The sequence below is a fragment of the Triticum aestivum genome, chromosome 1B, assembly GCF_018294505.1.
Source record: "Triticum aestivum cultivar Chinese Spring chromosome 1B, IWGSC CS RefSeq v2.1, whole genome shotgun sequence".
In the NCBI taxonomy this organism is placed as follows: domain Eukaryota; kingdom Viridiplantae; phylum Streptophyta; class Magnoliopsida; order Poales; family Poaceae; genus Triticum; species Triticum aestivum.
Genome location: NC_057795.1, coordinates 439,833,557 through 439,853,425, shown reverse-complemented (window position 1 = coordinate 439,853,425; position 19,869 = coordinate 439,833,557). Strand labels below are relative to the sequence as shown.

The following is a 19,869-nucleotide window of genomic DNA, read 5'->3' as shown; positions in this document are numbered from 1 at the left end:
AGCAAAAGTCCGAGCCTTCCACCCTTTACCAAGTATATAGATGCAATAATTAAATAATTAATATTATGATATCCCAAGATATCCATGTTCCAACATGGAACAACATGCAACTACAACTGCAACTAGCAATGCTATAAGAGGGGCTGAGCAAAGCGGTAACATAGTAGGATGGTGAAAAAGGTTAGAGGCTATTTCATGGCAATTTGGCAGGCTTGATAAACAAGTGGTAGGTAGCGCGACATAGCGACATCATCAAGACAACTAGCATAGTTAAGATAGTAATGAGATCCAAGGTGATGGTCATGTTGCCTGAAATCCCGCTAGGAAGAAGAACGAGTCCATGAAGAAGACGAATGGGCATCGACGAACCAAGCATAGTCGAACGAATCCTCATGATCGTAATGAAAGAGGAACTATCGAGAAGAAACACAACCAGAAAGAAGCAAATAACACGGTAAACACACAACCATGAACAAGACGTGATGCACAACCAAGTATGATGCATGACACAGCTACATGATGCTACTCATGGCAAGAGATGATGCATACAAGAACCCCACATCAAAGCAAGTTTAAATTAGGCCGGAAACAACATAGAACAATTTCGGTAAGTCCTCATATGAAAATTTAGAAACCGGCCTAGATCTGAATAACACATTATATTGAAGTGGTTAAACAACGAGTTATCATGCTCCATGATGATCTATACGTTTTTCTAATCAAGTTACATATAATGTTCATTTAATTCGGAGCTACAGCCTAGAAGATATGAGCAAAACAAGTTAAACATGGCATTGATGCAAAAATGCATTCAAACATCAAGCATACATGCTCAAATCAAGGATGCAACATGACATAATGAAACTACATGCAAAACCAAGCAAGTTTTATATAGAACGGGATGAAAATAGAGCAACGATTCAACACATACACTCAAAACAAGATATAACAACAATCTGCCTAAAACAACAACTAAGCACATCGCAATCATCAAAACAACATGCTACAAGAACTATATGAGCACAAACTTGATATGCACTTCAAGTACATATGACATACTTCAAATATAATTAAGGTTCAAGTTCATAGGCATCAAGATTAAACCAATATCATCAATGTGAAAAGCAACTTTATAACACAGATAGGGACAATGAAAGACTGGGCATATACATGATTAGAGTTAATATGATGGCATGTTGAAGGCATGAAACAAGTATGCTACAGTGCATGAATATGGCACCCAAAGGTATAGCATGCTAGCGTGCTAGTACTTATCATGGACTTCAAATAACACAACATGGTATATATATATATATATACATCTGGGCTATTCTCTTACGTGTAACAGAATATTATTCTGTTACCCTTTTTGAACTGACCGTTTCAGGTGGTTGTACTTATGTTTTCCAAGCGGTTGAACCGATGCTTTCAGTTGTGTTTAACAGATCATCTTCTTTAGTTCAAAAACTTTTTGTAATTTTTTTGTCAGAACGGGGCGTGTAATATATCATTGGAAAGCTCTTGACAACCATGTTTCAAGTATGTTGAACGTTTTTGCAAAATCATTATGGTTTAAGAGCAGTTTTGGAAAAACCGTTTTTTTCAAAACCGAAAACGTGAATCGTATTTTGGACACAATTTTCGAATGGTTTGTCGGAATTGAGCAAATAAGATGTCGTTGGAAAGCTTGTGAAAATCCGCATCTTCCATATATCTATTTTTTTTCTAATTCTATACGATTTAAAAGTAATTTGGAAAACGGTGAAATTCTGGGTGAAACATATTTTCGCGATTTTTTGCAAATGGTTTGTCGGATAGACACAAATGATACGGCGTTGAAAAGCTACGGAAAATGCACAACTTTTTAGCATTGAAATGTTTTTCTAATTCCTTACGGTTTAAAAACGAATTCGAATACAGTCAAATTAGATTTCGAACGCAATTTTTTTAAAAGTTTGTCGAAATGGGGCAAATAATATACCGCTGGATAGGTATCAAAAATGCGAAACTTAGTCATGTTGAACGTTTTCTCATATTTGCAGCCGTTGAAGAGTAATTTGGATTACGGTGAGACCGTTCGTGCTATTTTTCCGTTAGAAAAAAACAGAGTACTTGTATTGATCTACGTATGCGTTTGTACTGATGCATTCTTCGGAGAGTAGTTTTGAAAGTCTCCAAAAAATAGTACTTGAACTGATGTTTGCATGGGTTTGTACTAAGCATGTTTTTACTAACTAGGCTTTGTCTGTTTTGGGTAATATTTTTGCTCGTAAGTTTTGAGCGGTTTATTGTATCATTGCCCCTGTACTTGCATGGTTTATATCATCGAACTGAATTATATTTTTTTCATTTTTTTGAACTAAACATTTTTTACAACGATGTTTTGGACTTCTCTTATTTTACGACTTGTACTTTTCTCTTTTGAATTGCATGGGATTTCTTTTTGCTTGAACTTTTACAAGTTGAATTTCTGTCATTTCTTTTATTCCGAACGGACCATCATTTTTAACTTGTACTGATCAATATTTTTAATTCAACCATTTTTCCTTTATAGAACGGATGAATATATGTTCGGGAAAAAGAGTATTTGAACGAATGTATGTATGGTTTTGTACTGAGCGTGTTTTCACATACTAGACTTTACTTTGTATTTTCAATATAAATTTTCTGTTTTATTTTGAACTCAACATTGTTTTGCGATGATATTCTGGACTTCTCTCATTTTACCACTTGAACTTTTACCATTTTGAATTTGGATGGTTTTTTGTTTGAGCTTTTTTTCAAACTTATCTGGGACATCGTGTTGAATTTTTTTCTGTACTTATATGCTAGTAATAATAGAACATTTCCAATACATTTTTTGTCCATTCATGAACATGAACCAAAATAGGCAGGAGAGAGCAGTCAGTACAAAACCATACAGAAATCGAAGAAGCAACATAGTATATCCTGATACAAAGTTGGACGGATGCTCTGGGATTTTTAGAACTGGTGAGGAAAACACATTTAGAATCAACTCGGTTTTTTAAATAAGTATAAACTATAATAAGAAAGTTCAACATAGCTCTCAGATAGCCACTCTGTAGATCAACAAAACATAAAGCATCTTAAGCCAGCAAACGGTAACATTGGAAGGTTACAGTTTGACCTATCTTAAATGTAGAAGGTGACATTAAATGGCCACAACTTTCAGTGGCTAGTTGGAAGCAAAGTCATCTCATTAGTGGCTAATTGGTTAGCAGAACTTTTGAAGAGAAATGGAAGCAGGGTCGCTAGTGCCTTCGCGCACCCCACAGTGAGATCCCTGGCGCTACACCTGGAAATGGGGTCGGAAAGGCTCATGTCGCGCTTGGCAGCCGTCTCGCGCCCTACCTGGTGGCATTGCCTTGTGGTTGGCCCAACACCCATTTCCAGGTTTGCAAACAGAAGCACCTAAAAACACTGTTCAAAAAGATGTTGTTAATAGGGTTGCAAGAATGCTAAAAAAATACAATATAAACAATGATATTATAAGTTCAAGTGAAGTCTGAACGGTTCTACTTGTAAAACCCACTCAAAGTAAACCTATTTTCCTATTCCTTGGCCCAAACTCTAGCAGTTCCACAATGGAAAGAAGATGCATCACAAAATTGACATTATTGAGTATTGACTTGGTTTTGACATTATAGAACGGATGCATGCACTCATAGATGTGCTTATCTATGAACTGATGAACTACACATTTTCAATTACTTTCTCAACCAGAAGCCTGTACTGCACTGACATTATATTCTGAACCTCCAAAAGGCCAAACTTTTGTATAGAATGAACAAGATTCAAAAAAAAAAATCTGAATTTACTCACTTCAAAGAATTCAATCGTTCTACACAGGGGGTCTAGCATGTGTGCGTCTCCCTCGGTCTCAGTGCCGCCGCTCCCTCTTGTTTCCTATCGAGAAAAAGAAGAATCAGGTTAGCAATGGTGGTTCCAGGGGAATTAATTAGCATGCATTTCATTGTGTGAGGTGGTCGGTCGATTACCTTTGTGGAACCATGACCGGCAGCCGGCTTGCCGGATACACAACTCATGGCTCTGCAGGATCTTGTCGACACGCTGCGGCTCCGAGCAATGACCAGCGACAGCAACAGTTCCTTAGGATCTGAAAATATAAATGAAAAATGAGATGTGATAGCTAAAGACCATGATGTGTCCTAGTAGCTCAAAATTAGGGTCAATTGAGGTACTTACTGAGCAAGATTTGTGAACCTTGATGTGCTTAACTTTTTAAAGTTTTGAGATTGAAATTTTTGTTCTTATTAAGTACTGACATTATATATGTGTATACTGTTTGTGTCCTCCCTCGGAAATATTCTACAAACAGATGACATGCACAAAAGGAAGTTTTTTTCACACATGAAATGGAGCAATAGTGACTGCACACCGCACCTAATTCCATACAAATACTTTTGAGACATCCACTATCATGTACTACCAAACTAGCTAAATAAACAGCAGTGACTAACTGACTATACACCGCACCTAATTCCATACCGAAAGATAAATTCTAAAACAACAACATCTGCATTTCCAGCTATGTATAAGCATCACAAGAAGAAATTGGCACAAATATATTCAACTGAATTGAACTAAACCAAATTTAGAAATTGAACTGAAGTAGAATTCCTGAGAACGGATGTAGTCTCATGTAGTAATACATGGACTTGATGTTAAATACATTAACCATGTAGTAATTTTGAACTTAATTATAGATCATCTCATGGACTTGTTATCTTTCTGCGGTTGAACTGATGTAGGTCCTTTTGTCAAACTTCTACTTGCTATTCTCAGGTCTTTTAATGAAAACTTACTTAAGAAAACAGAGGGGAGAAGGATATTTTCTGGTATGGAATATGAAGAGGAGGCAAGCAGCTGCACTAGTATGTTTTTTTGCATGTCGTTGTCCTTCGCTGGGCGCATCCATGGCCATTGTAATACATAAGGTGAACACAAGTTCAGACTTAGCAACAACACAACATGGTTAGTTCAATACCATACATAAGCAAACAGGGCTGAATTCTTGTTAGCATAATAAAATAAGTAGAGTGCACATATAATATTTCAGGATTTCCTCAATGTTCTGCACATTAAAGTTGATGTACTGAAAAGAACACAAAATTTGAACTGAAAATCAAGTGAAAGCTTAACTCTTATATAGTTCAAGTAACTGTTTTCGTAATTATATGTGTTAAACATGTGCTACACATAATGAACTGATACATTTTTTATCAGTGAATTTTTGTAATATATGTACTAGAACTTCTAACAGTATATATATACATCGTGTCATAAGCAAATAATATGCATGATCTCCACCAGACCATACACTCTAACCAGCCACAATCGTACAAACATTCCAATAAAGATTTGTCTCTCATATCTTGAGAACATAAATACTAGTGATCCTGCCAACCATGTATATTAAGTGGTCAGCACATTAAATCCCTCGACGAACTGCACTCGTTCAGTCTCCAAATCAAAAAACAGAGGCTAAGAAGAGGCAAAGCCAAGAAAAGTCAGGAAACATTCATACAGGTAGAAGAAAAAGAGAGAGCGAGAGAGAGAGAGAGAGAGAGAGAGAGAGAGAGAGAGAGACTCTAACCATTGCGTCGTTGACCGACCTCAACGCTGCGTCGTCGAACGGCCTCGATTTATAGTGATGAACTGACTAGGGTGGCGGTTGTGAACCACCTGGCAGCTGCGGCAGGTAAGCAGTAAATCAGATCTTTAAAACTTCAGTCCAAGCTACACATTTCAGTTAGTAGTTGAAGTAATACTCGTAGAAGACTGAAGAGTAATTTGTGGAAGATGAGGGGCTGACCTGCGGATCCCATCGGTGAACTGACGAGCTCACGAACTGAAAGACTGATATGCTTTGCACGAACTGACATGCCTTGTGCTATTTTTTCGTCGAACTTACTAGCTCTCAGAGTCGAACTGTTGCAACATCCCTATGCATCACTTATCATATAATATAAAACTTATAAATTGAGTTGTTTCAATAACACAAATTGAACTTTTTGTGTGATTATTTTTGAACTGATGATAAAATATATAGTGAACGGTACTCTTATTGTACGATTTCTCGCAAAACCATGGGATTATACTCTGTTCACATCCATTCCGGGACTTTGTTTCTAGAGAGTGGAAGAATTTAGGACAAATGAGATGCTACTATGGCTCGATGAGCGCACATTGATTAAAGGGAGTACTGATCATTCATGCTGCCCTGGAAGATCAAAGCCAGCAAGTTACCAAGGATGGGGATTCGTTTTTGGTGTTGTTTATGGGACTGTTACGCAAACATTTCTCTGTTTCAGAATTGGCAATAGAATTATGATTGTCTGATTTGAGAATTGAATTCAAAACTGAATCTATATATCTGGAAGAAAGGCAGCACATCAAGAATGCTTGATTATGTAAAATTTGTGAAAGAGAAGCTACTATCGGAACTAATGTACCCAGTACAAGTTTGGTTTTGAAAATAAAATTAACAGTACAAGAGATAAGTAATGATTCACGTGATCTCTCAGCAAAAGTAATTTTGTACTCCCCATGTAGTAATACCTAGACTTGCTGTCACATGTGTTCTTTGTCATCCACAACACAACAACGTTTCTCTGTGCTACTCTCTCTAAGCTACGGAATGTCAATACGACATTTGTTTTGTAACACATTCATCAAAATATTACTGCCTACAATATGAGAGATGAGAGAGCAATATTACTGCCTACGAGATGAGAGATGAGAGAGCAATATTACTGCGTACAAGACAGAGGTTCTGCCTTCTTCCACCAGGTCTGAATCAAAGCGGCACTAGTTCAATTCGAAATAAAATGTCGTTTCAAACAGGAGGCACGGAGATCTTCGCCGTCGGGAGATGGAGAAGAGAGATTTCGAGCAGGGTTTACCTCACGATGACCGGGAAGGAGGCGCAGGCAAAAGTAGGCATTGCGATAGTGAATGGCCTCCGGCGGCGGTGTTGGACTGCTGGACGCAGCGGTGTCAGACCACCCACCTAAATACTTTTAAGCACCTACGAAGCATCAAAGTCACAAGTAAAACTTGCAGTCAGAGGATTATGTGGAATTTCAATTTCTACAACTAAATACTTTTAGCCCTTGTACAAACACAAGAATCTGAAGAAAAAAATGCTGGCCCTCACTTGCATATACCAACAGGCACCTACGGAGCACCAAATTCATAACTCCAAATACCAATATTTGTGCAGTTTCCCAAACTTCCCTCCATCAGTAGAGCATCACAGTTCACTACAAGAAATCAATCAGCAGCACTGCAACAGTGATGATGTAGCTAAGGGAGAGAGAGGGAGGCACGAACTGGGGTCCAGCCTGGCTGCTGCATCCTTGTTCTGGTGCCGTCAGGTACGGAACTTCAGCAATGTACAGGAGCTCATCGCTGCAGCAGGAGATCAAGCCAGGGATGGCACGAGCAACGTCATGGAGAGGAAGGAGTGTGCCAGGGGTCACGGTGCGCATGAGGCCGGTGACGGAGCACGCAGTGACGCAAATGGCAGTGGTAGCAAGGCACGCAGTGACGTAGGTGTCCGAACTGACGGCCGCGACAAAACTCGGCCACCCTGAAGCCATGGGGTTGGACTGATGGATGCAACGAACTCTGCCACCTTGGGCTGTCGTGGGCCGCGGTGGCTCTAGTAGAGGAGCTAGGCATCCATGGAGGAGCCGCAGGCCGGCGAGGCAGTGAACGGCCTGGGGCTGAGGCGTTGAACCGCGTGTACACGACAGTAGAGCGATAGCGGTGGGTCGATCCAGTGCGGGACAACAGCGGCGGTGCCGTTCAGGTTTTGGGGCTGCGGCGGGATCCGCGCGATGGATGTAGGTGGCCGACGCAGGGGAAGGAGGAAGGCGGCGCGTGGTGGAGGCATGCGGCCGGCGTCGGGGAAGGAGGAAGGCGGCACGTGGTGGAGGCATGCGGCCGGCGCCGGGGAAGGAGGAGGGCGGCGCGTGGTGGAGGCATGCGGCCGGCACCGGGGAAGGAGGAGGGCGGCGCGTGGTAGAGGCAGGCCGCTGGCGCCGGGGAAGGAGGAGGGCGGCGCATGGTGGAGGGAGGCGTCCGGCGCCGGGGAAGAAGGAGCGGCGCGTAGTGGAGGGAGGCGGCCGACGCCGGGGAAGGAGGAGGGCGGCGCGTGGTGGAGGGCGGCGGCCGGCGTCGGGGAAGGAGGACGGCGGCGCGCGGTGGAGGGCGGCGGCCGGTGTCGGGGAAGGAGGACGGCGGCGCGCGGTGGAGAGAGGCCGCTGACGTGGGCGAAGGAAGCGGCGACGGTGGTTACAGTGAGGGGGGCGTGGGTTGGTGGGCCGTGCGGGGTGGGGTTGTTTTTCTTTTCTCTTTTGTCTGGACTTGTGAAAATGTGTGACGCGCGTCTATATAGGGTCGGGGTAATATCCCTGTATAGGAGCAACAGGCTCATGAAAATCATCAAGACAAGATGCAAACATGAAACGGCAGATTCTTGGACTATGAAAATCTAGGAATGCAAAACAGTAACATTATGATGCTGACTTTGGAGGCACATAACAGCAAGCATATCAATTGTAATAAATATGCAAAGGTCATGAGCATGTAGTAGAGATGGCATACTTCAACTCACTCCATGGTCACAAGTTCATATGATGCATATATTAATTACTAAGATTTTTGGAAATGGAACATGCTGTTAACAGATGACAGATCTATCACAACGGCAACTTGAGAGCAAGAAAGAGACATGCTACAACAACTTTACATAGCAACCAAGGGCATGAAATCAAAGTACACATAATACTCTTCAATTCACATGTTTGTAGCATCTCCAAAAGAGGCATAGGTTAATTAATGTCAAGCTCACAACATGGCATCATGAAGTTAACAGAAAACTGGAACATCATTTACGCAAGTTCATAGCAACGAAAATATATGCTACATGACTTATATGAGGCATTGATAAACCACAAGTATAGAGGATCGCAACAGTTTTCGAGGGTAGATTATTCAACCCAAATTTATTGATTCGACACAAGGGGAGCCAAAGAATATTCTCAAGTATTAGCAGTTGAGTTGCCAATTCAACCACACCTGGATAACTTAGTATCTGCAGCAAAGTATTTAGTAGCAAAGTAGTATGGAGGTAACAGTAACAGTAACAAAAGTAATGATAGCAGTTTTGTAGTAGTTGTAACAGTAGCAACGGTAAAGTAAATAAGCAAAGCACAATATGTGAAAAGCTCGTAGGCATTGGATTAGTGATGGATAATTATGTCGGATGCAATTCCTCATGTAATAGTTATAATATAGGGTGACACAGAACTAGCTCCAATTCATCAATGTAATGTAGGCATGTATTCGGAATATAGTCATACGTGGTTATGGAAAAGAACTTGCATGACATCTTTTGTCCTACCCTCCCATGGCAGCGGGGTCCTAATGGAAACTAAGGGATATTAAGGCCTCCTTTTAATAGAGTACCAGACCAAAGCATTAACACATAGTGAATACATGAACTCCTCAAACTACGGTCATCACCGAGAAGTATCCCGATTATTGTCACTTCGGGGTTGTCGGATCATAACACATAATAGGTGACTATAGACTTGCAAGATAGGATCAAGAACTCACATATATTCATGAAAACAAAATAGGTTCAGATCTGAAATCATGGCACTCGGACCCTAGTGACAAGCATTAAGCATAGCAAAGTCATAGCAACATCAATCTCAGAACATAGTGGATACTAGGGATCAAACCCTAACAAAACTAACTTGATTACATGGTAAATATCATCCAACCCACAACCGTCCAGCAAGCCTATGATGGAATTACTCACGCACGGCGGTGAGCATCATGAAATTGGTGATGGAGGATGGTTGATGATGACGACGACGAAGAATCCCCCTCTCCAGAGCCCCAAACGGACTCCAGATCAACCCTCCCGAGAGAGATTAGGTCTTGGCAGCGGCTCCGTATCGTAAAACGGGATGAAACTTTCTCTCTGATTTTTTTCTCTGTGAAAGCAAATATATGGAGTTGGAGTTGAGGTCGGTGGACTGCCAGGGGGGCCACGAGGCAGGGGGGCGCGCCCCCCACCCTCGTGGACAGGGTGTGGGCCCCCTGACGCTAATTCTTTCGCCAGTATTTTTTATTAATTCTGAAAAGTTGCTCCGTGGATTTTCAGGTCATTCCGAGAACTTTTATTTCTGCACAAAAATAACACCACGACAGTTCTGCTGAAAACAACATCAATCCGGTTAGTTCCATTCAAATCATGCAAGTTAGAGTCCAAAACAAGGGCAAAAGTGTTTGGAAAAGTAGATACGACGGAGACGTATCAACTCCCCCAAGCTTAAATCTTTGCTTGTCCTCAAGCAATTCAGTTGATAAACTAAAAGTGATAAAGAAAAACTTTTACAAACTCAGTTTGCTCTTGTTTGCAAATATGTAAAGCCATCATTCAAGTTTTCAGCAAAGATTATGAACTAACCATATTCACAATAACACTTAGGTCTCATGTTTACTCATACCAATGGCATAATCAACTAGCGAGCAATAATAATAAAACTCGGATGGCAACACTTTCTCAAAACAATCATAATATGATATGACAATATGGTATCTCGCTAGCCCTTTCTGAGACCACAAAACATAAATGCAGAGCACCTTTAAAGATCAAGGACTGACTAAACATTGTAATTCATGGTAAAAGAGATCCAGTCATAGTCATACCCAATATAAACTAATAATAATGCATGCAAATGACAGCGGTGCTCTCCAGTGGGTGCTTCTTAATAAGAGGGTGATGACTCAACATAAAATTAAATAGATAGGCCCTTCGCGGAGGGAAGCAGGGATTTGTAGAGGTGCCAGAGCTCGATTTTAAAATAGAGATGAATAACATTTTGAGCGGTTTACATTCATTGTCAACATAACAACTATGAGATCTCGATATCTTCCATGCTACAGACATTATAGGTGGTTCCCAAACAGAATGGTAAAGTTTATACTCCCCCACCACCAACAAGCATCAATCCATGTCTTGCCTGAAACAACGGGTGCCTCCAACTAGCAACAATTCCGGGGGAGTTTTGTTTAATTATTTTGGTTTGATTTGAGCATGGGACTGGGCATCCCGGTGACCACCCATTTTATCGTGAATGAGGAGCCGAGTCCACTCCTCTTGAGAATAACCCACCTAGCATGGAAGATACAGACAACCCTAGTTGATACATGAGTTGCTCGAGCATACAAAACATAATTTCATTTGAAGGTTTGGAGTTTGGCACATACAAATTTCTTGGAACGGCAGGTAAATACCGCATATAGAAAGGTATGGTGGACTCATATGGAATAACTTTGGGGTTTATGGAGTTTGGATGCACAAGCAGTATTCCCGCTTAGTACATGTGAAGGCTAGAAAAATACTGGGAAACGACCAACTGAGAGAGCGACAACTGTCATGAACATGCATTAAAATTAATCAATATCGAGTGCAAGCATGAGTAGGACATAACCCACCATGAACATAAATATCATGAAGGCTATGTTGATTTTTTTTCAAGTACATGCGTGAACATGTGCCAAGTCAAGTCACTCGAATCATTCAAAGGAGGATACCATGATTACTGAAAGGGCAAAAGTGTTTGGATAAGTAGATATGAGGAGACGTATCAGGCATCAAATGGCATGGAATGATAGAGCATAACATTGACATTAAAACATGATTACTGAAATCTCCATATTATGCATAGATTTGATGGTAGCATCAAGTAAACATGGAATCACAAAATAACAGTTTTAGACTGCCAAGTCTCTAAAAACAACAAACAGTGAGTAGGTCACTTTGCAAGCTTGTTTCAAACAACACAAGGCATATCATGACATGTGAGTTATACCTGCAAAGATAACATGATTAAGCTCCTAAAACATGTAGACATGATGCTCAAAAGAAAATCACACAAAATGCTATGAAAAAGACAAAATGACATGTTACAACAGTTTTTAGCAGATTATATCACTTTGATTAAGGCATCAAGGTGAATAGTAGCATGAAAGCAAATGCAACCACATGTAGTGCATCAAGAGATGAACATCTTGACATATTATACACTCCAATCGGAGCAACATGCACAAAGTTATGAGCCTCACAAGATGCACACATGAGCTAAAAAACTTAGAGACTTGGGAAAAAACAACCTCGCATAGGCTAATTCGGACGTGTCCGGGTCGCAGTGGTTGACTTCAGCGAGGTGCCCGGCTAAGATGGTTGGGGACGGGCGCGCAAGGCGGATTCAGCCGGATCCCGACGAGGGGCAACGCGGGGAGGCGGTGGAGGCAGCCGGCGATGACGTCCGGGTCACGAGCGGGGATGGCGGCAACGGATGCGGCGCGGGGCGGCGCTGGCGGTTGGTGTGGGCAGCGCGACACGGGTGGCGAACGGCGGCAACGTGGGAGGCCGAGGCGGCGGACGGCGAGGTCGGTGCCGACGAGGCGGTGCAGGGAGGCGGCTGGTGGCGGCAGCTCCAGGGCAACGCGAGCGACGCTCGGGACCTGGATGGGCTTGGGCGGGCCCCGCGTGGGCCTAGCGGGCCGCATCGGCTAGAGGTTGGAGAAGCTGCGGGTTAGCATGGATTTCAAAGCGGACTAGGGTTAGGGTTGGTTTTCTCTTAGATTTGGGAAGGTGTTTTTATAGCTAGAGGGAGCTAGGAGTGGAGTATTTCAGTGCAAAGTTCACAAGTACGGCAAAGGAAATTCAAATTTTCAGCACTCACATTTAGCCTTTCTTACAACCATTTAGTTTCTAAATGCTTATGCCTCTTGCAATATATATCTTCTCTATTTGGTGTGTTCATGCAAACATGCACTCCACAAAAGTTGACATGCTCATGAGAGATATTTTCATCATGACTAGAGCAATCATCATTAGTACTATGGATATTCAAAGAGTTCATACTAACAACATTGCAATCATGCTCATCATTCAAAGATTTAGTGTCAAACATTCTATAGATTTCTTCTTCTAGCACTTGAGCACAATTTTCCTTTTCATCAAACTCACGAAAGATATTAAAGAGACGAAGCGTATAAGACAAACTTAATTCCATTTTTTTGTAGTTTTCCTTTATAAACTAAACTAGTGATAAAACAAGAAACAAAAAGATTCGATTGCAAGATCTAAAGATATACCTTCAAGCGCTAACCTCCCCGGCAACGGCGCCAGAAAAGAGCTTGATGTCTACTACACAACCTTCTTCTTGTAGACGTTGTTGGGCTTGCAAGTGCACAGGTTTGTAGGACAGTAGAAAATTTCCCTCAAGTGGATGACCTAAGGTTTATCAATCCGTAGGAGGCGTAGGATGAAGATGGTCTCTCTCAAACAACCCTGCAACCAAATAACAAAGAGTCTCTTGTGTCCCCAACACACCCAATACAATGGTAAATTGTATATGTGCACTAGTTTGGCGAAGAGATGGTGATGCAAGTGCAAAATAGATAGTAGATAAAGGTTTTTGCAATCTTAAATTATAAAAACAGCAAGGTAACAAGTGGTAAAAGTGAGCACAAATGGTATTGCAATGATAGGAAACAAGGCCTAGGGTTCATACTTTCACTAGTGCAAGTTCTCTCAATAATAATAACATAGATAGATCATATAACAAGCCCTCAACATGCAACAAAGAGTCACTCCAAAGCCACTAATAGCGGAGAACAAACGTAGAGATTATGGTAGGGTACGAAACCACCTCAAAGTTATTCTTTCGGATCGATCTATTAAAGAGTTCGTACTAGAATAACACCTTAAGACACAAATCAACCAAAACCCTAATGTCACCTAGATACTCCATTGTCACCTCAAGTATCCGTGGGCATGATTATACGATATGCATCACACAATCTCAGATTCATCCAACCAACACAAAGTACTTCAAAGAGTGCCCCAAAGTCTCTACCAGAGAGTCAAGAACGTGTGCCAAACCCTATGCATAGGTTCATGGGCGGAACCTGCAAGTTGGTCACCAAAACATACATCAAGTGGCACATGATATCCCATTGTCACCACAGATAAGCACGGCAAGACATACATCAAGTGTTCTCATAAAAGACTCAATCCGATAAGATAACTTCAAGAGGGAAACTCAATTCATCACAAGAGAGTAGAGGGGAAGAAACATCATAAGATCCAACTACAATAGCAAAGCTCGGGATACATCAAGATCGTGCCATAGAGGGAACACGAGAGAGAACACGAGAGAGAGAGAGAGAGATCAAACACATAGCTACTGGTACATACCCTCAGCCCCGAGGGTGAACTACTCCCTCCTCGCCATGGATAGCGCCGGGATGATAAAGATGACCACCAGTGATGGGTTCCCCCTCTGGCAGGGTGCCAAAACGGGCTCCCGAGAGGTTTTTGGTGGCTACAGAGGTTTGCGGCGGTGGAACTCCCGATCTATCTTGATATTCGATGTTTTTAGGGTATAGGGGAATATATAGGCGAAAGAAGTTGGTCGGGAGGTGCTCGAGGGGCCCACGAGACAGGGGGCGCCCAGTAGGGGGGGGCGCCCTCCTATCTCCTGGGCTCCTCGAGTATCTTCTGACGTGAACTCCAAGTCTCCAGGATGATAATCTTCCAAAAAATCACGTTGCCGAAGGTTTCATTCCGTTTGGACTCCATTTGATATTCCTTTTCTTCGAAATACTGAAGCAGGCAATAAAACAACAATATGGGCTGGGCCTCCGGTTAATAGGTTAGTCCCAAAAGTAATATAAAAGTGTGTAATAAAGCCCATAATCATTCAAAACAGGTAATATAATAGCATGGAACAATCAAAAATTATAGATACGTTGGAGACGTATCAAGCATCCCCAAGCTTAATTCCTACTCGTCTCGAGTAGGTAAATGATAAAAACAAATTTTTTGATGTGGGATGCTACCTAGCATGATTCTCAATGTAATTTCTCTTTATTGTGGCATGAATGTTCAGATCCAAATGATTCAAAATAAAAGTTCATATTGACAAAAGAAATAGTAACACTTCAAGCATACTAATCAAAGCAATCATGTCTTCTCAAAATAACATGGCAAAAGAAATTCATCCGTACAAAATCATATAGTTAGGCTATGCTTCATTTTTGTCACACAAAGATGTTCCCAACTTATATACCCCCGATGACAAGCCAAGCAATTGTTTCATACTTAAATAATCTCAAACTTTTTCAACCTTCACGCAATACATGAGCGTGAGCCATGGATATAGCACTATGGGTGGAATAGAATATGATTATGGGGGTTGTGTGGAGAAGACAAAAAAAGGAGAAAGTCTCACATTGACGAGGATAATCAATGGGCTATGGAGATGCCCATCAATTGATGTCAACATGAGGAGTAGGGATTGCCATGCAACGGATGCACTAGAGCTACAAATGAATGCTTAACAAAAGAAAACTAGTGGGTGTGCATCCAACTTGCTTGCTCACGAAGACCTAGGGCATTTGAGGAAGCCCATTGTAGGAATATACAAGCCAAGTTCTATAATGAAAAATTCCCACTAGTATGAAAAAGACAACCTATGAGACTCATTACATGAAGAACAAGGTGCTACTTTGAAGCACAAGTGTGGAAAAAGAGATAGTAGCATTGCCCTTTTTATTTATTTTCTTTTTTCTTTCTTTTCTTTTCTTTTTTTCTTTTCTTCTTTTTTTCTTTGGCCTTTCTTCCCCCCTTTTTTTGGCAATGCTCTAATAATGATGATCATCACACTTTCATTACAACATATGAACTACAACTCGAAACTAGAACAAGATATGACTCTATATGAATGCCTCCGGCGGTGTACCGGGATGGTGCAATGAATCAAGAGTGACATGTATGAAAAATAATGCATGGTGTCTTTGCCACAAATACGATGTCAACTACATGATAATGCAATGGCAATATGACAAAAGTAAAGTATGCCATGATGATGATAAACGGAACGGTGGAAAGTTGCATGGCAATATATCTCGGAATGGCTATGGAAAAGCCATAATAGGTAGGTATGGTGGCTGTTTTGAGGAAGATATAAGTAGGTTTATGTGTGATAGAGCGTACCGTATCACGGGGTTTGGATCACCGGCGAAGTTTGCACCAACTCTCAAGGTGAGAAAGGGTAATGCACGGTACCGAAGAGGCTAGCAATGGTGGAAAGGTAAAAATGCGCATAATCCATGGACTCAACATTAGTCAAAATAACTCATATACTTATTGCAAAAATTTAGAAGTCATCAAAAACCAAGCACTACGCGCATGCTCCTAGGGGGATAGATTGGTAGGAAAAGACCATCGCTCGTCCCCGACCGCCACTCATAAGGATGCACAAGCCAGGTACACTTCATGTTTCAAATTTGTTACACAACTCTAACCATATGTGCATGCTACGGGACTTGCTAACTTCAACACAAGCATTCTTTAAATTCATAATTACCCAACTAGCATGACTTTAATATCACCATCTCCATATCTCAAAACAATTATCAAGTATCAAATTGATCATAGCATCCAATTCACTTCCTATGATAGTTTTCATTCAAATTACCATGTTGTTTAAGACTCTCAAAATAATATAAGTGAAGCACTAGAGCAAACGACAAACTACTCCAACAAGATATAAGTGAAGATCAATGAGTAGCTAAATAATTATGCAACTATGCAAGACTCTCTCTCATTAAATAATTTCAGATCTTGGTATCTTATTCAAACAGCAATCAAAGCAAAACAAAATGACATTGCAAGGATAGCACAACTCATGTGAAGAAGCAAAAACTTAGGATCAACCGATACTAACCGATAGTTGTTGAAGAGGAAAGATGGGATGCCTAATGGGGCATCCCCAAGCTTAGATGCTTGAGACTTCTTGAAATATTATCTTGAGTTGCCTTGGGCATCCCCAAGCTTGAGCTTTTATGTCTCCTTAATTCCTCTCATATCATGGTTTCTTTTTATCAAAAGCTTCGTTCACAACAAACTCAACAAGAACTCGTGAGATAGGTTAGTATAAACCAATGCAAAACCTTATCATTTTCTACTGTAACAAATCACTAAAATTATTATTCAACATTGCATACTAAATGCCTCTTCATATTTAACACTCCTATCCTCAAATAGAATCATTAAACAAGCAAACATATGCAAACAATGCAACCATAACAGCAATCTGTCAAAACAGTACAGTCTGTAAAGAATGCAAGGGTATCAATACTTCCCTAACTCCAACAATTATAGGAGAAAATTCCCACTGTAATAAATTTATCAGATCTTAATATGCAAAAAGATTCAACATTAGATCATTCTCTGACTTTTCTAGGGAATTTTTGCAACAGCGGTAAACTTTATGTTTTCAAACAGCAACATGTATACTAGCAAAATAAGCATGGTAAAGGCTATCCTTGACTTTTTTTTATTGAAACTAAAGGTGCAAAACATTATTCTAACTATCAGAAAGAAAAAACTAACAAAATAAATTGACACTCCAAGCAAAACACATATCATGTGGTGAATAAAAATATAGCTCCAAGTAAAGTTACCGATGAACAAAGACGAAAGAGGGGATGCCTTCCGGGGCATCGCCAAGCTTAGGCTCTTGGTTGTCCTTGAATATTACCTTGGGGTGCCTTGGGAATCCCCAAGCTTATGATATTTCCAATCCTTATTCCATAGTCCATCGAATCTTTACCCAAAACTTGAAAACTTCAACCACACAAAACTCAAAACAAAACTCGTAAGCTCCGTTAGTATAAGAAAATAAATCACCACTTCAGTACTGTAATGAACTCATTCTAAATTCATATTGGTGTAATATCTACTGTATTCTAACTTCTCTATGGTTCATACCCTCCGATACTACTCATAGATTCATCAAAATAAGCAAACAACACATAGAAAACAGAATCTGTCAAAAACAGAACAGTCTGTAGTAATCTGTATCAAACCTATACTTCTGGAACTCAAAAAATTCTGAAATAAATTGGTGGACCTGAGGAATTTGTCTATTAATCATCTGCAAAAAGAATCAACCTAAAATCACTCTCCAGTAAACAATGGTAGCTAATCTCGTGAGCGCTAAAGTTTCTGTTTTTTACAGCAAGATCATAAAGACTTCACCCAAGTCTTCCCAAAGGTTCTACTTGGCACTTTATTGAAATAAAAGCTATAAAAATGATTACTACAGTAGCATAATCATGTGGACACACAAAAACAGTAAGGATTAATATTGGGTTGTCTCCCAACAAGCGCTTTTCTTTAATGCCTTTATAGCTAGGCATGATGATGGCAATGATGCTCACATAAAAGATAAGAATTGAAACATAATGGGAGCATCAAGAAGCATAAGACTAGCACATTTAAGCCTAACCCACTTCCTATGCATATGGATTTTGTGAGCAAACAACTTATGGTAACAATAATCAACTAGCATAGGAAGGTAACACAAGCATAACCTCAAAACTTTAAGCACATAGAGAGGAAACTTGATATTATTGCAATTACTACAAGCATATGTTCCTCCCTCATAGTATTTTTCAGTAGCATCATGAATGAATTCAACAATATAACCAGCACCTAAAGCATTCTTTTCATGATCTACTTGCATAGAAATTTTACTACTTTAGTTGAATCGAATTTGACTACGGCTGGTCCTTGAAGAAGGTTAAAACAGCAAACTCGATAAATCACCGTTGTTTTTTTGCCGTAGGTAAGAACGGTTCTTGCTAGAAGCCCGTAGCAGCCACGTATAACTTGCAACAACAAAGCATAGGACGTCTAACTTGTTTTTGCAGGGCATGTTGTGATGTGATATGGTCAAGACGTGATGTGATATATGTTGATGTATGAGATGATCATGTTTTGTAATATCGACAACCGGCAGGAGCCTTAGGGCTGTCTCTTTATTGTATGAAGTGCAAACGCCATGTAATTGCTTTACTTTATCGCTATGCGTAAGCAATAGTTGTAGAAGCAATAGTTGGCAAGACGACCCCGACGCAACGATGGAGATCAAGGTGTCGAGCCGGTGACGATGGAGATCATGACGATGCTTTGGAGATGGAGATCAAAAGCACAAGATGATGATGGCCATATCATGTCACATATTTTGATTGCTTGTGATGTTTATCTTTTATGAATCTTATTTTTCTTAGAACGGCGGTAGCATTATAAGATGATCCCTTCTCTAAATTTCAAGATAAAAGTATTCTCCCCGAGTATGCACCGTTGCCAAGGTTTGTCGTTTTGAAGCACCTCATGATGATCGGGTGTGATAGATTCTACGTTCACATACAACGGGTGTAAGACAGTTTTGCACATGCAGAATACTTGGGTTAAACTTGACGAGCCTAGAATGTACAAACATGGTCTCAGAACACTGGAGACCAAAAGGTCGAGCGTGAGTCAGATAGTAGATATGATCAACATAGAGATGTTCACCATTGATGACTACCCCATCTCACGTGATGATCGGACATTGGTTAGTTGATTTGGATCATGTATCACTTAGATAACTTGAGGGATGTTTATTTAAGTGGGAGTTCATTAGTAATTTGATTAATTGAACTTAATTTATCATGAACTTTGTCTTATAGTTTTGCATATCTATGTTGTAGATCAACAACTCGCGATATAGCTCCCCTATTTTGATATGTTTCTAGAGAAAAATCTAAGTTGAAAGATGATGGTAGCAATAATGCGGACTGGGTCCATGATCTGAGGATTATCCTCATTACTGCACAGAAGAATTATGTCCTTGATGCACCGCTAGGTGACAGACCTATTGCAGAGCAGATGCAGATGTT

The 19,869-nt window shown here is 40.6% G+C and overlaps 1 protein-coding gene across 1 annotated transcript; it reads right to left on the bottom strand.

The window, feature by feature from the left end:
* Positions 1-3,005: 3,005 nt before the first annotated feature.
* On the bottom strand, positions 3,006-5,629 carry LOC123129715 (uncharacterized). Its single transcript, XM_044549772.1, has 4 exons — positions 4,848-5,629; positions 4,020-4,138; positions 3,844-3,927; positions 3,006-3,441 (listed from the first exon to the last, which is right to left on the bottom strand). Exons 1-4 carry the CDS (start codon positions 4,954-4,956, stop codon positions 3,433-3,435), a joined length of 321 nt encoding a protein of 106 aa, XP_044405707.1. The 5' UTR covers positions 4,957-5,629; the 3' UTR covers positions 3,006-3,432.
* Between the last annotated feature and the right edge of the window lie 14,240 nt (positions 5,630-19,869).